The sequence below is a fragment of the Pyrgilauda ruficollis genome, unplaced genomic scaffold, assembly GCF_017590135.1.
Source record: "Pyrgilauda ruficollis isolate IOZ18807 unplaced genomic scaffold, ASM1759013v1 scaffold2, whole genome shotgun sequence".
NCBI classification, from domain to species: Eukaryota; Metazoa; Chordata; class Aves; order Passeriformes; family Passeridae; genus Pyrgilauda; species Pyrgilauda ruficollis.
In genome coordinates this window covers 89,131-113,683 of record NW_024519206.1, presented here as the reverse complement: position 1 = coordinate 113,683, position 24,553 = coordinate 89,131, and the positions used below count along the sequence as shown (strand labels likewise).

General features: G+C 36.5%; 1 protein-coding gene across 2 annotated transcripts in view; it reads left to right on the top strand.

Annotated features, from left to right (window-relative positions):
• The first annotated feature begins 1,121 nt into the window (after positions 1-1,121).
• ABCB1 (ATP binding cassette subfamily B member 1) overlaps positions 1,122-24,553 on the top strand; it is a 49,223-nt gene continuing 25,791 nt past the window's right edge. Inside the window, exons 1-8 of one of the 2 annotated variants that reach the window (XM_041466408.1) lie at positions 1,122-1,292; positions 9,195-9,302; positions 14,045-14,207; positions 15,014-15,129; positions 15,874-15,931; positions 17,225-17,372; positions 20,221-20,281; positions 23,932-24,123. In XM_041466408.1, the coding sequence (XP_041322342.1) occupies positions 15,038-15,129; positions 15,874-15,931; positions 17,225-17,372; positions 20,221-20,281; positions 23,932-24,123 (551 nt within the window). In that variant the 5' untranslated portion in view covers positions 1,122-1,292; positions 9,195-9,302; positions 14,045-14,207; positions 15,014-15,037. Of the gene's footprint in view, positions 1,293-9,194; positions 9,303-14,044; positions 14,208-15,013; positions 15,130-15,870; positions 15,932-17,224; positions 17,373-20,220; positions 20,282-23,931; positions 24,124-24,553 lie in introns of both variants that reach the window. The other variant, XM_041466407.1, reaches the window with a different exon arrangement.

Below are 24,553 nucleotides of genomic sequence, written 5' to 3'. Positions count from 1 at the left end.
TCCACATAATTCCTTGATGATTTTCCCTGGAATATATGTTCCTTGTGTCAAATAAATTTATTGGTTTAAATTGCATCGGGAAAATGCCTGCATGGTGGTACACTTGCTATAGCTTTCTTTACTGAACTACCTCAACCACCTTTGTCAGTGATTCTAGAATTAGGAAACTGTGCTTAGTCCCACTTTGCACGGTATGTGGGACTAAGGTGGAACTGCACATATTCTGGTGCAGTCTGTTTGTATCCTAGCCCGTTGTCCTGGTTTGGCTAGGATAGAGTTCATTTTCTTCTGATGTTTCTCACTGATGTTTTGGCTCTTGCTAAGTAGTGCTTACCCTAAGTCAAGGACTTCTTAGTGTCTCATGTTCTGCCAGTGAAGAGCTGCACAAGAAGCTGGGAGCAGGGGGAGCACAGTCAGGATGGCTGACCTGAGATGGCCAAAGGAATATTTCCTACCACAGAACATCCTGTAAGGTGGGGGAGCTGCCTGGGAGGAGCCCATTGCAGCACAGGGACAGGCTGAACATCAGTTACCGAGTGGGGAGCAATTGTCTTGTGCATCACTTATTTCTCCCGGGTTTTACCTCCCTCTCTCTCTCTCTCTTTCATTATTGTTGCTACTACTATTATTATTGTTGTTGTTGTTGTTTTATTTTACTTTGCTCCAGTTATTAAACTTTTCCTACATTAACCCTCATTTCCATGTTGTAAAGTTGTTCTATCTTTGTATACCTTACTTTCTATGACTTTCTTCAGTTTGTTTGCCAGCTGGGTGTTTCTTCCAATGTCAAATCTACTGGGACTACCACAACCTTGGCAAAGGTGTGTGCTTGACTATAATTCCAATATTGCTACCTCTGTATGTTTCTTTTTGGTAGACTTTTACATGACCTGCTTTTTTTTTTTTTTTTTTTTCCACTCTGTGTTTATTATCCTATGTTCAGGATTTCCTTTCCATGATGGAGAGGCTACTAGATTTACATTCTGTGTTTGTAGGTGATTTTTATTCTACTTTGGTAGCCAAATAGTTAAAGCTTGATGTATCCGGTCTGAAACTAAGTATGAAGCTAGGTCATTTCCTTTGGGTTTCTCTTTTAAAATCATTAGCAGAGGTTGTGGCTCTGTTGCTTGCGCAAAGTGAAGGCAGACAGTCCTTTTTATTTTTCCCAGCATATCTAATAGAGGATTTTCCATACTTTTGATAAAAACTGGAGCCGTTTGTGAACCACACTGAATAACCTGTGGTACGAAGTCAATAACGGAGCTTATATGCGGTGAGAGACACATAAAAAGGTAAAGTGCACTTCTGTTCTTTCCAGTGGTTAAAAACCCTGTAGAGCTAGTGATAAAGTCTTGCCCTATTCTACAGAAAGCACTTATTTATAAAAGCCAGTGTGCATCAGCTGGCCTGGGTTTTTACTTTTCCACTGATTATGTACTTCAGTGAAGCTGTAATATGTACTTTATTGGAGCATGTGCGATATGGACTGCTGCAAAGCAGCCTCTAGTGATGTCTATCCAAAGCTAGTTACCTACACTAATGCTAAACATGTTTTTTAATAAGGAATACAGGGGTTTTTTTCCCACAAATCTTAAGAATCTCAAAGCAAAATAGTTTCATTTCTGTGTTCTTTAAATAGCACCATGTAGATCAGTAGTGGCTGCTGAACAGTAATGTGAAACAGCTTACAGTAATGTGCATCTAAAGGCCAGCATTTGAACGATTGCAGTTTTACTTCTTTTTATTCTTTCCATTCTTATTTGTGAGATTTCTTCACTAATTTGATTAGTGGTTTACTCATTTCTGCAAATATGATTCTCACAAAAATGTAAGCCGCTGCAAAAGTGAAACAAATACAATTTTTTCATGCATGGACTCTCATAGTCAGTTCTACCCTTTGCTGATGCCAGCATCACCATTCCTTTGACCTAAAACTGAGTATTTCACTTTAGATTGTATCTGAGTTTTGTCATTATTAGCTTTGAAGCCTATGTACTTGAGTTTTGTAATGATTAGCTTTGAAACCTATGTTTTCAGTAATGCTGGCTACTTCTTGAGTATATTCCCAAACTTTCATTGTTTATGTGTACTGGCATATCATTCATGCATGGTATGACATAACACATTCTGATGGTAATTCCATGCATATGTGTTGTATTTGATTGGAAAGTCTGAAGGAACATGGATAAAACAACCTTACTTTCTCTCACAGCTAAGTGTTTGTTGTTACCAGCTCTGCTCTGTCAGTGGAATTGCAAAGGAAGCACTGGCTAAATCAGTAACAAAATAGTCAAATAATCTGCTTAGTGTTACACAAATTTCATGCATACAAAGAACCTGAGAGATAGCTACATTATTTAAGTGTTAAAAATCTCACTTTTAGCTTTTTTTCTTTGCTTTTAACCCTGGACAAATAGGATGTTAAAATAATAGCTTTCTGTACTAAAATTTTGCCTACCAGTAAACTTGTTGATGGTGGATTGGAGTCCTTCCTTTGCCATTAAAACACAATTTCTATTTTTTCACATTTTAAATTACAGACACACAAAACTTGAGGAAATTCTGTTACCCAAATATCCACTGTTTTTGCTTCCTCCGGATTCTTGATAACAAAGCATCAATGACTTGCAGGAATCACTCCACCCTCACCTCCCACTGGCCAGGCCCAATTTCACAAACATCCGTAGCAAAATCTGCAGCTAATCCATTTTGTTTTTACAAGGCTGTGCCAATAATTCCCTGGTGTTCCTAAAAGGGATCCTCCCATTCCTGAAGAAACAGGAGAAGGAGACTCTTGAACTTGGCAGCTATTTAACTTCAGGCAGAGATCTTAATACAGGTACTTGAACATCCATTCATGCATATAATGCAGTAAGTTTTATCATTTTCCCTCTTTCTTGGGCTACAGCTGGAACAAATATTTGTTGAGGAGAGTGGTTATTGACACTACAGTATCAATTAACATCATGGCACTAGTGGTAGCAACATTCTTACCTTGACCACCCAGTACTGATATGGTTATTGGCCATTTCCATTGGTTATATTGTAATTTTACCACTTGACCAGGGGCAAATAGACAGCAGAGTCTCCCCAGTCTTTGTTACTGAGAGGAAGAGATGATGTCTGAGGGCTTCGTTGACAGGGACCTATTATTTTCTGTAGTTTTCATTCTTCATGATTTTTTATTTTCTTGACAAAATGAGCCAGCAAGGAATTTATGTATTCTATTCCATTTTCTAAAATCTATTCCTCTTTTTCTCAAATTTACCATGTTTTCTTCCTGCATTTTCATCGGTGTCTGCTAAAGGATGTTTTTACCATATTGTCCAATAATATTTTGCAGTTACCATTACCACCACTTTTTACATAAAGAGCTTAACCCACACTGAAGACTGTTTTTCCTTTTCTGTCCCTTTTTATTGTTATCTTAAATGGAGACTGTGGGTAATTTAAGGCTGTATTTCTGAAAATTACAGTCTGTAATGTCTACAGTTTGTAGACCTTTTAGGAGATCCACAGAACTGGGATTTCCTTGTATTTTTTCTTACCTATGTTACCTTGTCCATTTTCCTTGTCCATGCCTGCTGAAGCTCAATTTGCAGCTCTTTCCATTGTAGCTCTGCTTGATTCCCAGGTATGATAATTGATCTTGTCAGCTTAAGTCTTGTACCACTGCTACATGAAAGACAGTGGCTCTATTTGATCAGATACATTCCCAGTTGACAATACCAACAATTATCCCAGGATTCACAGTATTTTACAATCTCACAGCATTCTAAGTGGAATAACCTATTAGCCAAGTCTCCTGTCATTGTTTAGATAACTGTTCTGAGATAGCTACCTCCTGAATTTCTTACAGAAATTTAGATATTGTACCTGCAGTAGAGCTGATAATCATACTCCATTCTGAGGCTGTGCCATCTTTAGTAGTTAAGGAAAGCTTTAGTCCCAAAAGCCCCATTTTAAAAGTTTCTGAATTCAGTGGCCTCAAGTTTTAAGCAAATACTCTTGCTTGCTCTGCAGTCAGGTCAGCTGCTATTGTTATAATAATCTCTCACATTTTAGGAGCAGCACAACCCAAGCAGGAGTAACCAGCGAGGTGTATTCTTTTTGTACCACTGTTTTGGTTAGAACAACATAACTAGATCATAAAAGCCTATTTTGTTGCCACTTTAACCTGAATTTTCAGTATAGCTGTGGTCTGAGTTTCCCTTATATCTCTGTATGTATAGTTGACAGTTGTGTTCTGGGTGACTGGGGATGAAGTAGAATGGCTTTCTGAGTGTGCAAAAATCCATCTGTGCGGTAGAGGTTTCAGGGTGTGTCTTCAAGTTAGTAAATGGTTCACTGGAAAAACTATAAGGTAAACCTAGCAATCAGAGGCTGAGAATCTACTTTTAAACACCATTGGACTAGTATTATACACCCAGATCTGGAGAGAGACAAAAGCCTGAATATTCTGATTATCAGCTAGATCAAAACTGATGCACAACAGAGGTAAGATTTTTGTAAGATTTGCCATTTTTTCCACTCATATTTTGCTGATATAGAAGATATACATATATATTTCCCCTTTTCTGTTGTTCACCCCTCTTTTTTTATATATTCATCTAAATATTATGAAGAAGAAGGGGATTTTTCAGAGTTGAACAATGTAATTATTCTTTTCTTCTATTTCCTATCATGGTTTAACATTAATATGAGTCATCTGATATGGCATGACAATCAGGTCTTTATGTATCCATGTGATCTGTTGGGAGGAGATCAGTTTGCTTAGTTTACGATTATCAGAATAGCCACTACTATGAATATTGAGGTAGCACAAAGGATGTTTTAATGACAGCCATAGTGGTGGCACATAAAAAAGGAGCAAGATAACTTTTACTGTTCTTGGGGTTAAAATATTTATGGGGAATATCTTGCTATGAAATTTGATGTAAGCATTATTCTGCTTGCCCAACTTCACCCTTTTGTGAAACAGAGGAAATTGTCAGTTCTAGTGATAGATAATGGAGCAAGGTGAACTCTGGAAAAAATTTAATGCAATAACACAATCCAACCCCCAGTGCATGAAAAGACCATGCACTCACGATGACTTAGGCTTAGCTTCATTTTTAGGCCTTAAGAAAACATGTACACATGCTTTCCCTAAGACACCTACCACTCTTAAATAGTTCCATTTATTTGATATATGAATATAGGTGGACATCTATTAGGAAAGTAGGTCGTAAGTCTGTTCTGTGGAACAATGCATCACACCAGTATTCAGAAAGAGATTTTGTCATTTATATATTTGGAACAAAATAAAGTAGTGTATTTAAATAATTTTTGTTCTTGAAAACATACCATTTCATATACATGTTAGATTATGCCATTAGTGTGTGAGAAATTTTTCTAGTCCTGTCACATACAGTAATAAGCATCTTTCTTTGCTAATGTGTTGCTGAGGTGTTCCATAAATAACCTAGGCCAATACATTCTCCTCCCTCTTGTGCACCATACCATGGAATCATTTTCATTACAGGACTTGGCCTGGTTCTGCTCACACCTGCTTATAACTTCCAGCTCAGTGGATGTCTTCATGGACTGATTGTCAGCCATGCGTGATCACTGCAGAAATCATTTGTCTTCTTTATGGTGTGGGATAATTTAGCAATATATCCATCTTCAGACACCATGAAAAGTCCTATAATTTGTCTTTTGCAAATGGCCCATGACATGGAGTCACTGCCAGGCTTTTTCTTCTATTGGTTAGATAAAAAGATCTTTTTGCATGCCAAGTCCCATAGATACTCACGAGAGGTAGTGTAAAAAAGATCAGTTTTCTAAATTTGGTTCTGCTTCATAGTACTGACTATTCAGAGAACCCCAGAGGATGCTCCCATTGAGGAATCTCAGTAGCATTTAATAAGCATACCTTGCCCACAGGGAATCTCTGAATCCTTAGGATATTTGCCTTAGGTTCCCTAATTTCTGCTGGAACAGCATTCCTTGTGTGCGAGGTGCAGACGATGAATGCAAGGAGAGTAGATTTGTTCTTACAGTAGGGGGTATCTTTGTTTGACTAGGTGCTTGAATGAGATGCTGAGAGTTGTTTTCTTGGATGTTTTCCAGACTGACAAACTCATGTGCTCTCAGTGAGTGGCGTTATAGAAACAGGACTGCTCTGAACACCTTACTTAATCAGGGTGAGCTGTTAATCATTTGCTATTTATTGTTGACTATAAAAACAAATCAAGGAATTAAATTTACTATTGTGACACTCACACAGGGTCACGTGTCATTGCATGAAAGCAGAATGTAAACTGCACAGAGGTCATGACAGGGCTGAGTCAGAAAGGAGGATGTCTAGAGTGCAAAGAGAGAGGAGGTTGGAATATGAGCAGAGATCACTTTGTTCCTTCAATTATAATTTTGTGGTGCTGCAACACTGTCCAAAGACTTGTGATTCAAGGGTCCCCATGAATATCAACATCTGGGGAGCCACCTGCTAGTCTGTCTGGTTCTGACCTGCAGCCTTTATCTTCCATTCTGTCTGGGAAGTAGGAAGATATGTTGTGATTTCACTGTCCCCACAGGGAAGGGAAGGAACATTGAGGAAGACCTCTGAGGCTTGCTGATTAGTTAGATATCTTATATGGGTGCTTTCTTCTGTTTCTTGGGAGGAAGGTCTGAATTTCCTATTATTAATATGAGTTTGGCCATGATTAGCACTTCTTAAGTTTCATTGATTGCATTACTGTTTAATATGTTATGTCACTTTTATACAAAGTTTATACTTAGACATCAGTAAAAAATGAATAAGAAAAATGCCCTGAAATCTGGATTTGCTATGCAAAGTCTAATAAATTCAAGTTTCAGTGGGAAGCGTATGGGAAAATGTTGGTTTTCCCTTAAGAAGGGTAATATCTGCGGATAGAACTATAAACTTTGTTGCAATCAAAATACATTTTAATGATGTTATGATGAATTTATGGAAATTAAGATTAAAGATCCTGTATGGAATTAAGGAAATGGGGACTTAGAGAAGATGCAGGTAGATGAATCAGACATGAGAGTATCTAATCTGAGTCACTAGAAAGACTAATTGCCTTTTCAATTACTGTAGCCACAATGTAGCTGGTCACAAAAGAGAGAAATCTGATTTTGTAATTGCTGAAGTCCTGCATGGTGAAGAGCTATTACCTCCAGTCTCTTTAGGACTGGTTCTTGCAAAAGGATCACATGCAGACATATCTTGATGTCATAACTGGAATCTTCCTGGTGAGTCTCCCTGGATTGCTGTCAGGCATCATTGGTGTTGACATGTAAAGTAGAGGTGTGGCATGTGGAAGATGTTTCTGGAAGCAGAAATTATATGAGGGAGCATTACCTCTATTGTCTGTGGTTATGGCTGTTTGAAAGGTTTGGAGCCTGTGAATGTGTGTCTGTGTATCCAATTGCCTGTAGAAACACATTTACCATAGAGTGCACTATCATTTGTTTCACAGTAAACATCAAAAAGGAACAAGGTAATTTGATTGTGGTTAAAGATAGCATGCAGAATGTGGTCACAGTGACATAAGCAATGTCTTATGAGAGGATTATTTTTGGTCATTTCACCACAGCTACAAAATCCAATGTCTAAGATCAAATAAAATAGGTAAGTATACTTCCATGCTGCCACAGAAAATGGAAGTCAAATTACTTACAGAAATTAGAAATATTTACCCATTCTTGAAATAACCCCTAGTTTGGGGCTACTTTCCTGAAAAAAACCAAATCTTTGGCATAGTTTGTGTCCAGAGGATAGTAATGTCAAAGATCAATAGAACCAATTCTGCCCAGAGGGGTTATAGGAACTGGGGGATGGGGGGAGGGGAGATGAGGGCGCAGGGAGGTTTGTTTCTTTTGGTTTGGGCTTTGGTTTTCTTGTTTTTGTTGGTTTTTTTTTTTTTTTTTTTTTTGTTGAGAGACAACAGGCAACACTTGTGAAAGCGACATTAAAATTTTGAAAGTACTGTGAAGTGGAAGAAGTTTTTCCTATTTGTTGTGGACAGGGAAGGGGTAACAGGTCTAACTTGTCTCAAGGACAATTCATTTTTGACATCCAAAAAACCTCCAAGTAGTTCAGTGTAGGAGCGGCAGGGGGTAGGACAGTCGGGACAGACGGAGACGAGAGATCTCTGAAGCCAGGTCTTGGAACTTGCGGTTTATTGCAGAGGGCGTGGGCACAGGGGCCCTGCTTGGAGCTGCCAGCCACAGCTCGGAGCAGACCCAAGAGAGAGAGGTAAAGAGAGTGGTAGAGAGAGAGAATGAGAGAGGAGCAAGAGAAAAGAGAATGAATGCAAGAGCGTGGTAAAGAGAGAAAGAACAAATGGTTCCTGTTACAATACAGTAAGTCTTCTTCTGTGTTGAATATTCTAATTCTTATTAACCAATCTAATACAAGATACAAATCCTATAGCATTTACATACAGCCTATAAGAATTATTACATTGCCATACCGTGTTACATTTTAAACCCTAAAAACTACTCTTTGGACCCCTTCTGCCAAGCTAGTATGGTCTGCTCTGACCCTTGGACCTGTCTGCAAGCAGAGGGTATTGTTTCATCAAAAGGAGATTACCTTCAGCCAGCCATACCATTGTTTTCCAGTTGTTCAGTAACTAAGGTATCTCAAAGCTTGCTTTCATTTCAATCTTGCTTATAGTTTCCATATTCTCAAAATCTTTTGCCAGGCAATCATATTTATAAGGCTTTCCTGTTTCATCTTCTCCAACAGTTCAGATAGTCTGAAGTTTTTCCTCTTTGCTTTTGGAAACTAACAGTGGAGGTACAGAATTCAAACACCTGTTAAGAATTTAATATGTAATATTTGATGTGATCTGAAGGAGGGAGGATGGACAGGATGGCATTTTGACTTTATACGTCTTCCACATACAATGAACTGTAGCTATAGAAATAAAAACTTGAAATTCAGTATTACTGGGAAGAAGCTGAATGAGAGGTTTTTCAGTCTCATAAATTCCTGTGTGATCTAGACATTTCACAGATAGTATGGAATAGAATGCAAGCATTTAGCAAATATGGCTTTGAATAGTATTGTACAAGGGAATAAGTCAATAGCTTTGATTTCTGTATAAAATATAATATCAATGCTCTTATATATTTCATTTGTAGTGAGTTTGTAAACTCCTTTCCTTGTTTTTCAGGTGTTCAGCTGTCTGTGATCCAAGACAGAAGTGTAACCATCTTTCAGACTTTTGAGAAAATTTGGAGCAAGAGCTGCAAAGAAGTTGATAAAACCAGGGTTCTGCAAGGTAAGAAAGGTTGCAGACAGGGGTAAGTCTCTTGAAATGGGAGTTAAGCAGCAGTTTAGGGATTCAAGAGAAAAAAAATATCATCATGAAAAGAAATAAAATCCTAAGGGAAAAGAAGGGCTTTGGAAGTCAGTAATTCAGTCCCAATGAGGATCCATGCCAGGGGCAGTAGAAACCAGCTCTACCTTACCTCCTTGAGCACTTCTTAGCCCACAAAGATTTTCCCTGTTTCTTGCTTCAGAGCATTGGATATATATTGGATACCAACACTCAGTTTAATATTTCATTAATTCAAGTTATCAAAAAATGGTGAAGTATGGTAACTAATCAGTAACTGCTGAATACTTTTAAGCTGTGCGTATTCAGTTTACAAAGGGCTCTTTGTGCATGGCAAACAGTGGCTGTCCAATCAAAGCCACTCTGCGAGGGAAGGATTACTTGTACTGTTACAATGTCACCAGACATATCCTTGCCTAGAAAAGTTATATGGACAAAAAATTGGACATGTCATATTTATTATATATTTTATTCAGATTGAAGTGGGAAAAATGTTTTCCACCTGCACAAAAAGTAATTTTGTTTATTGTTTCCCATCAGTTTTCATTTGTAAAATAAAGTCCTGAATTTTTAAAGTCCTAATGTTCTGTATTATATTTCTTTAAATTCATTTTTTTAACTGTAGTAATAATATTACTTTAAATGCAGCTATCCAGCAAGTAATGATTATGTTTTCAGAAACAAGGCTGAGTTTGTAAAGCTGAAAACTAGCACATTAGTGGTAGAAATCCAGTGACATTGGTTTGTGGCAGTCCTCCTTATAAGAATAAAAAATTAACTCCAAATCAAATCACAGAGAGTAAGAGTGAAGTTTTGTAATTTTAAAACACGCTTTTCAGAGCAGAACATTTCCTTTTAAATACAAATAGAAGCTTAATGTTTACATTAACTTGATTTGTTCTCATGCTTCATCCAGGAAAAATAAAAGGTCCAGCAACTACAATAGGAATTATCCTGTAGCTGAGCATGCAGTATAGTTAAAGGAAAGCAAAATTGTCTGTTTCTGACAGTATAATAATTCCCTTCATATAGGACATTCTCACTGATAGAATGGTATTCAAGATGGCAAAATCCCTTTACAGATTATGATTATTTTCCAGCCCTGATTAACAGGCTGCTAAAATACAGCAGGAGTTCTAGTACCATAAATCAGAGGTTCTTCACTGGTATTCTGATTTATGCTAGGGTTGAGTGTCATTGTGGATCATTACAGAATTCCTGAAATTCTTTCTAGCATTTTGCCTACCTGACTCTTATTAGAAAATCCAACTTTCCATCTTTAAAGTAAATAGAAGAAAAAAAATAGTTTATGTGATTTTCTCTGGTCACAGTATATGCAGACATTGAAGCATTTGCTTCGGTTTCTTGTCTTGTTTGCTAGTTTTGTGAGTAAGTATATAAAAAAGGTTAGCTTTTCTTGATATTGTCTAGAAAATTTTGATGGTGTTGTGCCATCATTTCACAACAGTTTGTCTCTGATACAAAAGTTAGATTAATGTCTCTGTGTCAGTAGTTCCAATATCATCTGTCAATTTGTGATGTGCTGGCCTGCATAAGATAAAAAAAAAAGCATAGGTCTAATGTGTGATTTGTGGGATAAGATTTTCTCAACATAAATTATTTTTTAGAAGCATAAGTAGTTGAAACTTCACAACAAAACCTGATAACCCTATTTTTCAAATGCCTTTTTCTGCAGTATCAGAAACTCATAGCTCATGATCAGTTTGTTAATAACATAATGAGACATTTTGACACAAGAAGGACGTTGGATAAGTAAATTTAGATAATTAAATACATGGAAACAGTCTGAAATAATTAATAGTAAGTACGGTACATGATGATCTGTATATACCTAATTTAACTGCAGCCCAAAAAAATATGTTATGATCATGCAAACTGCAACTTAAGAGTTATACTGAAAAGTCTGGTGAATGGTCTTTAAGAGTGCTGACTCAAAGAATGATTTAAGGTGTAGTTTATTGTGCCAATACATTCTCTCATTATACTGGAGTGCCCAAGAGAGATTATGCATTTATAACATGTGAGAGAAAGGCATTAACTGTGCTTCAGTCTGCAGAATCAATGTTGACAAAACATTTCAACATATTTCACACACGTAAAAATTATTTATGCTTAAAATTCTAAAAAATATGCGTTAATGTAATGCAGAAACAATAAAAGTATGTTAGGCAAAGGGAAATTGACTACTATCATAATAAAGAGGGGATTGAGTAAACCTTATGAATATATATAAGTATTTTCGCATATAAAATATATCTGATGATGCAGAGCTTCACAGAAATTATAATATCTAAGAGGTATTCTATCTTCAACTAAACAATGTCTGTGAGGGGAAATGGAGCATAGAAGCAGTTAGCCAATAGGTGTAACAAACTTATGACCACTTGTAATTTTTAGTGTAAAATTAGAAGTTTTTCTCTTTTACAGGCATTGCTTTAGACAAGATCAACTTACCTGACCTCATGAGTCGTTTTAGTGAACTTTCAGCTGGCTAAAATCTCTTAAAACATTTACTCCATAACTCAATAAAGGTCGCTCTTTGAGCTGCAGTTGTCATTATCTTCATAAAATCCCACTCATCCACTGTTGGATGGGGCTGAAATGGACATGTAGCAGAGCTTTAGACAGTCCAGGTGGATGAAACTTATCAGCCATTCTTTATTTGCTTCTTCAACAAGGGATTTGAATTGTCCAACAGTTCCCATATTACCAGATCTCTGCTTTTAATCATAGTATAACAAACTGGGTTGAGAAGGAATTTTAAGTTGTTTATGAGCCTTAAATAGCTCAAAGGTCATAGATTGGTCATCTCTGTTTAAACCCCGCTTCTGTGAGAAATTTTGTGACTAATAAGTAGAAGTTAAAAAAAAAAACCAAACGTTTTCTTTCATCTTGAACTATTGAATGATCAGGACACTCTGCTTTCAAGACATCCTTACTTAGCTTCTTGATACACACAATGTCTATACAAGATTTCATGCTTCAAGTCTTTGGCCTATAGAATTAAAAATTCCTCCTTGATGACATCAATGATTGGGTAAAGCTGAGCATAAGCTGTTGATGTAACCAAATAACTGATCTGAGTTTTCAGACGCTGGCTTTATGAATCCTGCTAATGTATTTAGAGCAAAACCAGTCGCCAGACTTTGGATGAGAAAGTACTTCTCTTTGGATTAGACTGACTGGCACTTACATTGTTTCTAGGTGGTTTTGTACATTTTGGTTGTAAATCAGTTACTATGTTCACCCACACTAATTTTATATAGTCAGGTAATGTGCAGTGGTGATGCCTCAGATTCTACTGTTGTTGATTTATTTTACAGATTTAATCTCTTCAGGATGAAATTATATATTCTCACCCAAATTATCAGTTTTAAACAAGATATAAGAGATTAGAAGAGAGGTTTAATGGTCTTCTCTGATTTCAAATTCACTGCAATTGTGGAGCTATGTGACTGAACAAACTACAGAAGCTATGGAGAAGTTACAGAATTTTGTATCTTATTAAGTAGATGTGAAATACTGTACTTCCCCAATTTTCCCTCTTTTTAATATCAATTTAGTTGATTCAGCTCCTAGTGTGATAAAAGCACATGTCTTTCATTTTCTTTGTGTTACTGTATGCAGGCGAGAGAAACTCTGGTAAAAATTGCTCTTGTGTTTTATTTCTGTTTCCATTTCTTATCATGATTGCACTGTAATAGCATTGAGACATTGCAATGAGATAACAGAACATTCTGACAGATCTCGTAGTTCTCTCTATTTTCTGTTTAAGGCAAAACAGTTGTGAAAGAACTGCATATATTATTCCTTTTCTTTTTTTTTTTTTTTTATCAATTGACTTTTCTTTAAAGATTCTTACTTTAGTTTTTTTGGTTCCCACTGAAATAATTGGACCAGCCCATTAAGATGAAGTCCAGGAAAGCATTTAGGGACACAAGTTAAAACCCAATATTCCCATTAACTGCTGTGGATGGACTTCTATATAAATATATCACAATGACTTTTAATAAACATATAATACTTATTAACTCTTTATATTCTGCTCGACTGGCAATGATGAACGACCCTTTCTAAAGTAATCCTCAATCTGATAAGACTATCTTTATTCTAAAACGTTATAAAAATACTGTTTCACTAACATTTTGAGATTACAGGAATGTATGACAAAAAAGAACAAAAATAATTTCTTCTGGGTAATTATCAGATTAAGTAAATTTTGTGTAAGTAAAGTGATAGAAGACCTACAGAAAAATTCATATAAACCTACTTGTCTTCTAGGACAAGTATTTTTATTTAATTTTTCCTAAATTTGACTTCTGTAAAAGTTTTGAACATGTCTACTTTAATACATATATTGAAATAAGGGTTATGAAGTGCAAATTATTTATTTGTTTAAAATATTTGTTATTTTCATTGAAGTAATGCCTACAGATACTGATAAAAACAATGCATTCCACAATAAAACAAATGGCCCATTTCAAACAGTTTAGAATATAAACATACATTAAAAAAATCAGAATACTAGTTAAGGACATTTCTGCTGACCAGAGCTGTTTCCAAAACACTTCTAAACTGAGTCTGAAACTCATCTTGCTGTTCTGCAGTTACTCAAATGAGGAACTATATGCGCTATAGTAAAATCCTGTTTTCTTTCATACTAGATGGGTAATGTTCTCCTGGATTAGACTTAGAAGACGGGAAAGGAAGCAAAAGATTAAAACAATGTTTTGGTGTTACCTGGTTTCATTCTCACTGTGTATTCAAGAATGGATTCATCCTTAAGTGCAACAGTTACTTCGAGTGTTCAACAACATCTCTAATAAGGTAAAGAGGAGTTCCTTTCAGTTTTAGGGGCATAACTAATACAACAGTGCCTATAACAGGGAACTTTTTCTGGTGGAAGAATAAAGTATTCAGGCTTGTTTTCCCAGGTGACAATGAAATGTGCATGCATTCTAGGACCAGTGTTATTCCCTTTAAGAAAAGGGAGGTACAGTCCAAAGTGCATACACTTTACTATCCAAGATAAGCGAGGTTATTGGAGTGGGAAAAAATCCAAGAGAAAGCTATTTGTTATGTCTGTCTTACATAAGAGGAGCAAAGTCCAATCATGCTGCATGTCCTTACCCATATTAATTCTGCTCAGGTTTGAATAATTTTTCAGAGGAGTAGACACAAGCCAGGAACAACATTTCACGGTATGTCAGTGGTTTGGAGGGGTTTTTTTACACCTCTACTAAAGTGAATTTTATAAATTCACTGAAAACTAAAACAAATCTAATTAATTGCATATTCTTTTAAATACACATTTAATTTTTCATTTATTTTGTATATCTGTGCTTCATTGCAGAAAATATTATTCTTATATCATTCAAATGAAATTCAATAAACGACAGAGTTATCAAATGGGTAAATACAGAATATAAATGTTTGTAAGGAAACTCCATACTTCTGGACTTCTTTCGATATTCTTATATTTCTGCATTGTGAATTTTCACTTTGCAATGTATGATATTAATAACTTTACTGATTGTAATAAGTACCCATATTTTTCTTTCAAACAAATGATTGTTGAGATTACTGTCCTCAGCTTAAGATTGTGTATTTCTCAGTCAAATATTATTTTACAGGAAACTATCTTCAATAAATGTAAAATGCATTCTGAAGACGAGAAGAAGCATACTGCAGATGGAAATAGTCATGAGATTGCTGCATCCAGCCAGGATCATGAATCTGAAGACAAACAGTAAGTATTCTTAAATATAGTAAACATTATGCATTGAAGCTTATTAGACTCCATTACCTTGGTTTATATTTTATTGAAATTCGTATTTAAGTCTTATTTTAACTGATTTTGCTAGGAATACCTAGTAAGAGAAAGCTTTGTATCAACTTAAGATTAGCATTGATTGGCACATTCATTTAATGCAAAAGGACTATTTATTTTTTCCTTTAAAGCGTCCACAGTATTGACTAGAAAAACAATTCTAAAATATGACAGAAATTATGTTGGAATGGAAATATTGGATACATTTATGTCATCTACTAAAAATTATCTTAATATTTTTAGTACAGCAGTCAATCAACATTTTACATACCTTGAACATGTTATGTATTCCCTATCCACTATGTACAAAAGTTTTCCTCTCTTGTGTTTTCAAATCTATACAGTGCTTTAGTTCACAACTTCCCTGACCAGATAGTGGAACCACCACCCCACTGGTGTTGTTTCATCCTTGAAGGGATAAACTGGGAAGAACATGACTTAAATTTACAGAAGTTAGGAGGTGATGCTACTTATATTGCTGAAGATTTAAATAGAAACATCTCAAGAATGCCCAATAAATCATGTTCATTTTACACAATTGATTGCTGTAAAATGATTTCAAAATTATAATATAATTGAACTGTACTAATATGTTGAATTAGTATTTCTGCAAAATGAGGTCCATTTTAAAATTCACTAAAACTACCACACTTTTTTTAGCAGGGCAAAGAAGAAGCAGAAGAAAGGGGAAAAACCTAAGGTGGTGAGCCCATTTGCACTGGTAAGGTTTATTCTCTATATATGTGTCTACATATACATACACACAGGCACATTTCAAAGTGTAATCAAAAATGGTTACAGTTATGTTAGTATCCTGCATATATGATGCTGTCTCTACCAAATATTTTCATATACAGAATATTTGCTATAGTATAGAAATCAAGCAGTTCTTTTTGTGAATGTAGTTGTACTAAAGAAGCTGCCTTTTACAGATAAGTATTCTTAGAGTGTTCCCTTGGTAAATTATTATCTTAAACACACCCATACCAGATATTTGTTTGTGAAAGATAGGAATTTCCATGTTCACAGCGAGAGGCATGACCATATACCTACACTGAGTGTGTTCTTGTCCTCTAAATTACAAGAGTCAGGTACTAATCACACTAATTATCCCCATGAGTCATTATTCAATCACCTGAGTCAGCAATAAAGGGAAATTCCATGCCACTGATGAAAATTAAAATTAAGAATTATATGATAAAAGGTTCCAGATTCTTTAAAATTTTCTGTATGTTTTTAAAAAGACAACCTTTTAATATTTAGTCAAGTAAATCCGAGGTCCTCTTTTAGTCATACTGAAATATTTTATATTTTGTATGTTTAGTGTGTGTAATACACAGCAATGACACTGCAAATAACAAACATAAAACTATAGTACATGATGGCGGCCAGTGCTCAATTTCTTTGCTTTGCTATATCAGTTTACACTAGTACAATTACATCATACAACTATAATTTACATCAGTAAACTCAGTAGTTTACAGTAGAGAATAAACCAAATCATTTTGTAATAGATGAGCTCAAGCTTTATTAAGTTCAAAGGCAAGAGGATGTGAGATTTCAATACCTTTTTATGATGTCTACAATACATTAGGAACAGTTTTTCTGGCTGCATAATAATGAATTTACAGTAAAAGCAATTATTGCCTTAGTTATCATAACACCATTAAAAGTCATTGTAATTTGAACTTTAAATGGCAAATTTAAAAAGCATACATTTTTTATGCCTTGTTTTCCTATGGTCTTTATTACCCAGGTGCAGATACTAGTGTATTAAAATGCCACATCTCTCTGGTTTTGAGAGTTTATAGTATAAAAGTGCTTATACAGAAAGTATTTATTCCTGTACATTTAAACTGTTTTTAAACTGTATTCCTAAAAAGATAAAGTTGTAGGTTTGGAACAGCAGGTGTACAATTTATAGCTTTTTCTTTACTTTCTTGACTTTGTAGACATAGCATTGTGTTAGCACTCTAATACAACAGTTAGAATGAATTTCTCTTCTCACTCACAGTTTCGATACTCCAGCTGGTCAGATAAATTATTAATGATACTGGGCACTCTGCTGGCAATAGCCCATGGAAGCAGTCTGCCTTTTGCGATGATAATTTTTGGTGATATGACTGATAGCTTTGTTGCATCTGGAGACACAAATTTTACAGGTAAGAATATATCTGTTATGACAAGAACAATGTCTCCTATTTAAAAAAGAAACAGGAAGATTCACGCATCTTGGCACGAGATACAGATGTCAGAAACCACAATGCTATACTATGATGCAAATTAGTAGCTCATGTTCATCGTAATAGAGATACACTGTGGTTGGGGTGACATTGTAGTGGGAGTCCCCTGTAGTCTGCCTGAGCAGAAAGACCAAGCAGATGAGATCCTCTGTAGACAGATTGGAACAACCTTGCCTTCACAAGCCTGGTCCTCATGGGGGTCTGCAACCCCCCCAATAACTGCTGGAGGAACAACACCACCAGGCATAAGCAGTACAGGAGCTTCCTGGATTGTGTTGATAATAACTGCAAATGATAGAGGAGGCAGTGAGGAGAGGTGCTATGCTGGACCTTGCTCTTGCTAAAGAGGAGGGACTGGTGGGGAATGTGAACCTGAAGGGCAGCCTGGGCTGCAGTGACCATGAAATGGTGGAGTTTCAGGGCAGCGAGGAGGGAGGACAGCAAGCTCACTATCTAGAACCTCAGTAGAGCAGGCCTGGACCTCCTCAAGGACCTGCTTGGTAGAGCACCATGGGATAAAGCCTTGGAGGGAAGAGGGGCCCAAGAAAGCTGGTTGATATTCAAGGATGACCTTCTCCAAGCTCAGGAGCGATGCGGTCCAACAAAGAAGTCAGGCAGAAACACCAGAAGGCCTGCATGGATGAATAAGGAGGCAAAATCAAACAAAAAAAGCGATCCTTGAGAGGGTGGAAGCAAGGAAAGGGAGCTTGGGAGGAATACAGAATACCTGTCAAATAAGACAGGGATTCAGTTAGGAAAGCTAAAGCCCTGATAGAATTAAATCTGGCCAGGGATGGCAAGGGCAACAAGTAAAGCTTCCATAGGTAGGTCAGTGGCCAAAGGGAGATGAGAGGAAATATGGGCCCTCTCCAGAAGGAAATGGTTACTTGAGATATGGAAAAGTTTGAGTGACTCAAAGGTTGCCTCAGTCTTCACTGGCAGATATTCCAGGCACACTGACCAAATCACAGGGAAAGGCAGGGACTGGGAGAATGAAGAACTGCCTGCTGTAGGAGGTCAGGTTTGAGAATATCTAAGGCTTCTGAAGGTGCACAAGTCCATGACACCTGATGAGATGCATCTGTAGGGCCTGAGGGAGCTGATGGAGGAAGTTGCTAAGCCCCTATCCATTATATTTGAGATGTAATGGCAGTCTGATGAAGTTCCGACTGACTGAAAAAGGCAGAAACATAACACTCATTTTTAAAAAGGAGAAAGGAAGACCCAGGGAACTCCAGGCCAGTCAATCTCACCTCTGTGCCCAGCAAGATCATGAAGCAGATCCTCCTGGAAACTGTGCTAAGGCACATGGAATATAAGGAGATGATTGATGATGGCCAACATTACTTTTTTAAGGGCAAATAATGCCTGACAAATTTGATGGCATTTTAAGACTGGGTTACAGATTTGGTGTGTAGGGAAGAGCTTGGACATCATCTAGCTGGACTATCTGCAAAGCATTTGACACTGTCCCAATCAACATCATTCTCACTAAATTGGAGAGGCATGAGTTTGATGGATGGATCACTTGGTGGATAACAAATTGGCTAGAGGGTCACACTCAAGGAGTTTTCCAAGTGGAGACCAGTGATGAATGGGTTCTTCAGGGGTCAGTATTGGGACTGACACTGTTCAACAGCTTTGTCAATTACATGGACAGTGGGATCAAGCGCACCCTCAGCAATTTTGCCAATGACACCAAGCTGTGCAGTGCAGTTGACGTGCTCGAGGGAAGGGGTGCATCCAGAGGGAACTTGACAGGCTGGAGAGGTGAGTCTCTGGGAATCTCATGAAGTTCAACAAGGCAAAGTGCAAGTCCTGCATGTGGGTTGGGGCAATCCCAAGTGCAAATACAGTCTGGGAGAAAAATGGTTTGAGAGCAGCCCTGAGGAGAATGATTCGAAGATGGCTCAACATGAGCCAGCACTGTAGGCTTGCACTTCAGGAAGTAATATCATGGGCTGCATCAAAAGAACTGTGACTAGCACAAGGAGGGAGGTGGTTATACCCTCTCTACATCTCTCTGGAGTGCTGCATCCAGCTCTGGAACCCTCCACCATAAGAAGGATACCTGTTGGAGTAAGTCCAAAGGAGGGCCATGAACATGAGCAGAGGATCCCTTATGAGGACAGACTGAGCAACCTGGGGCTGTTCATCCTAGAGAAGATTCCTGGGAGACCTTATATCAGCCTTTCAGTACCTGAAACAGGGCCACAAGAGAACTGGAGAGTGACTTTTTACAGCAACCTGTAGTAATCAGATGAGGGGTAATGGCTTTAAACAGAAAGAGGGGCAATTTAGATGAGATATCAGGAAGAATTTCCTCACTATGAGTGCGATGAGAGACTGGAAAAAGTTTACCAGAGATGTGGATGCCTGATCCCTGGAAATGTTCAAGGCCAGTTGGATGGGGCCCTGAGCAACCTGGTCTAGTGGAAGGTGTCCCTGTTCATGGTAGGGGGGTTAGAACTGGGTGGATTCCTTAAGGCTCTTTCCAACCCAAATCATTTTGTTCTTCTATGTGTGTATGCTCAGTAAGACTTTTTAATCTCAAATTACAGTGATGTAGTTTTGTAGTCAGTGGAGTTATGACTAACCCTGTATTAGTGATGTTCATTCATATGCATTAAAATTTCCTCCTTTCTTCCAAATCATGTTGATTCAAAAGGAGATGTAGCAACTCCAGATATACTGAACAGCATGCAGGAAAAATAATTTGTTAAATCTTGCTCTATTAAAAGTATTTACTCTTCTCTTCTTTTCTAAGGAAACATTTCAATGAATTTCACTTCAGAAATGCTTCACAAGCTGGAAGAAGATATGACAAGGTAATTAAAAATTTATATTTCCTCTTCTTTTTTTAATGCAGCCACACATTTCTAGTCAAGCCATTCCTCTCTCAAGGATGTTTTGCATATTTAAACAACATAAAAGCAATTGTGTAACTAAAGATTGGTACAAGGGATTATTTGAGACCCTGGTAAGATTCTTGAACATTCCCAGCTATTCCCAACAATTTCCCTGTAATCTCTTGCTCTGACCCATCCTGACATATTTCAGGGGTGTTCTGTATCCCAGTGAAATCTGCATTACCTTCCTTCTTTCTTCTCTTCCTCTGAATTCATAAAGAGTAATTGTTATGATAAAAAATTATATTGATTATAATCTGTTGATAAACTGAGCTGTGGTGATTCACTTGCAAAAAAAAATTGAATTGTCAGGTAGTACCTACTTTACTGCCAGAGCATCAAGTTCAGCTAAATCACTCTCTACAAGTACGTGAAAGGAGATTATAGCAACGTGGGGTTCAGTCTCTTCTCCCAGCTCATAAGCAACACGACAAAAGGAAAAGGCCTCAAATTGTGCCAGGGAGGTTGGATGTTAGAAAAAATATCTTTGCGGTAAGGGCTGCCAAACGTGGGAACAGGATGCCCAGGGATGCATTTTAGTGACCGTCCCTGGATGCATTTAAAAGATTTGTGGCTGTGAGACTGAGAGACATGTTTTAGTGATGGACTTGGCAATGCTGAGTTAATGGTTGGATTCAAATATTTTAGAGATCTCTACCAACCTAACAATTCTATAATTATCTAGACTTGCAGACTGTAGAAAATGCAGATTCAGATTATAAACTACCTTAAATCTAATATTCCATAGCTGGAAACAGCAGAAGACAACAGCCAGTAGGTGCTTCTGCTACAAAAATCCATAAAGAAAAGATTGAATAAGAAGAAACATAAGCTGCTAATAGATGTGTTTTGTTAAGAGTCTTTATTAACCATTGTCCATACACTTGGTTTATGCAGGAAGTCTAAAGCTTGTGTGTTTCTTGTACCACTTCAGGTTCTTTTCTTCAGGTTGAACTCTCTTCCTGATTAGATATTGAAAGATGTCTGATGTACTCTTCAAGGCAATTGTCTTTTTTGAAGACAAGGAGATAAGGCATTGTCTGTAGTAACTCTTGCTGTTTTATATCAAAATGCATTATAATTTTGAGTAACAGTGGACTGTAAACTTATGTAGCTTCAGTAGTTAATTTTTGCAATTAAAAAACCTATGACTATTTACAAAAAAACCCCAAACCAAAACATACCCAAACAACTCTTTACTGTAAAAAAAATGAACAAGTTAGGAGAAGGCTGTTTCTTAGAAATGAAGAACATTAATGTAATGAGAATGAATCAAGAGGGAATTGGCAATTATGCTTTATAGGAGAGTTTCTTGCTCCTGCAATATTTCTGTCAGTCTCTGACATGAATGTAAGTAATGCCTACAAATGTTCAGTGGAATATACTTGTTCCCAGTGATTTAAAAACAAATTTGAAGGCAGAATTGCAAATAAAATAATGTGTGGGTGGGTGAAGTTACCCTAACTGTTCTGTGTTTGGTAAACACCTGATGCCTAGCTGCACATTTTCAAACTCCGTCTCAAGTTTATTCTAAAAGAACTTTAAAAATAATTACTAGAAAATTGCTACATATGAAATTTTAGAATTTGTTTTGCCCATTATTTATTTGGTGAATGATCTCTCCCTGCTCTTATCTTGACCTACAAGGTTTGAATTAAGTTTTTCTCTTCTGAGTCTAGCTGAGGAAGAGAAGTGGTAGTGTCCTCAGTGGGCACCTGGAATCCAGCCAGGGTCAAACCACCACAAATTAATTCTGAAAGTACAAGCAAGAATAAAAGGCAGCCCTAGTTTCCCTTTAGAAACAAACTGTTCACTGATAAATATATTAATAGCAGCACAAGAATGGGTGCTGTTTTCCAAAGTTTCTAGATAGAGCCTTGAGTTGGCATTTTCACTGGTGTGACGAAGCTCTTTGCTCCAACTCCTTGTTTCTCTAGAACGCCTGCCAGCAGGTCAAATAATGATAGAAACTGTTTGCAAGGACAGAGTTCTCACACAGGTGTGCTCAAGTACTGAACTATACACATGGACTTAGTCAAGTTTGTTACTCAAACAGTTTGCCTCAACTATAACTATTTCTCAAAAGAAAAAGAACTATTATTTTTCAATGCAACATGCATTTACTCTCTGATAAGTTCCAGCAGTGAATTTACAGAAAATATTCCATCAGCATGGAATCTGGCAAAGACATGAATCCCTTTGGATATGATTTGTCAGTAAACAAAGTCCAAGCACAAATCAACTATTTGAAGGATGTAGCATCATAAAGTAATTGTCTAAAGTAATTATTGCTGAATTTAGAATCTGTGTTCTTGGTTTAGTTTGAGAGGGGTTTTTTTTGTTTGTTTGTTTGTGGAGTTTTAATGCAGCTGAATGTGACTGAGGTCAATATTCAACAAACCAGCTTTCTGTTAGGCATTAACCTGATTTTATGAAACAGTTTTGATTAAATGAATTTCATGAGTGTAGTTTCGAAGTCCCTAACTGAACTGTATGATATTATAGCCACAAGACAGATTGGAATAAAATTTGAGAAGTTTAATTCTTAAAGCCATTCTCTCTTACAGCAGAGCATTTGCACACAGATTCCTGAAATTTCTCCTGCCAAGGAGAAAATTCTCATTTCATTTCAAAGTTCTATAAAATCAGTATGCATAACTTAGTAAAAAGAGTGAAGGTCACGAGAGTTCACAAAAAGTCATGAGTCAAGTTTTTTGGTAATGGTTTACTTTTATGTAGATACATTATTCTTATAATTGCAGGTAATATACATCATAAATATTTAATCATTGATTTTGGTTGTGTTTTGCAAATGAAATCCATTAAGTTACATTTTTTTGATTCAGTTCTGGTGTAAGTTCAATTATAACTGATTCTGATGTAATTTTTCATCAAATCAAAATCTATTTTATTATTTTTAAACAGTTCAAAGCTGTGACTCATATTTACTTCCAGTTTGAGAAATATCGTGGTTCACGTACTCCTGGTTTGGATTTGACACCCTGCTCATAGCACAGGGCTGAATTAATGTAAAAATAAAATATCAGTTATGAATAAGAGATCCAAAGAATTTTTGATCTAATGGCATTTGTTTTCAGTAGCTGTAAATATAGTAATGCTGTATTCTCAAATCAGGAAATATTTACTGCATCCATGCACTTATTTATTTATTTATTTATTTACGTAGACAGGTATGTTTGTGATTTAAATGTGTGTATAATATACATATAAGTGATTTGGTCTATTTATGTGTGTTAAAAATGCTAGACAGTTTTTGGACATGACAGATTTAAGTGAAAAGGGTGTTGTATCAGAAATACAGTTCTAAAAGAATCTTATGAGAGAATACCTACTAAATTTTAAAAAAAGGTAATTTTGACGTTAAATGCTAACCATGGAAAACTCAGCAAGTTTTACAGTGAAGTGTAAGTAAGTTTTAGAGTAAGCATATAAACCCTAATTCAAATCAAACAAGAAAAGTAAGCATCATGCTAAATTCACACTTTCAAGGTAATTAAAACAATTTTAACCTGATTTCAGAGAATCTTGCCCTTTTTATTTTCTTACAGATATGCATACTACTATTCTGGAATAGCAGCTGGTGTTCTTCTTGCTGCTTATATTCAGACTTCATTCTGGACCTTAGCAGCAGGTCGGCAAATAAAAAAAATTAGAGAAAATTTTTTTCATGCAATTATGAGACAGGAAATTGGATGGTTTGATGTAAATGATGTGGGAGAACTTAACACTCGTCTTCTAGAGTAAGTACACTCTACCTTTCCCAATATTATTTTATCTTGTTAGACATGAAGGACTTGGAAATTTTTATTTTTAAATTAAATTATTTCACTGAGAAACGAAGTTTTCATATTTCCTAAAGGAGAATCTTAGCGATTGAATTTGTAATACTTCTGATACAGGACTGTCACAAAGATGTCAGAAGAACATTTTGTTAAGTTCCCTTGAACTCCAAGGATGACTAAAGGATGACTAAAACCCAGCCTATGTTATTACCCCATTAAGAGTTCATTTCTGGGCACAAGGAGGACTGAAAAAAGTGCTGGCTCAGCCCAGGAATATGAATATGAATAGCTTTAACTGCATAACATTGCAGTTGCTAGATGAAATCCTTTACCTTTTATTTCCAAATAGCACACAAGTACCAAACTGATCAAAACTTTGGAATTAAGA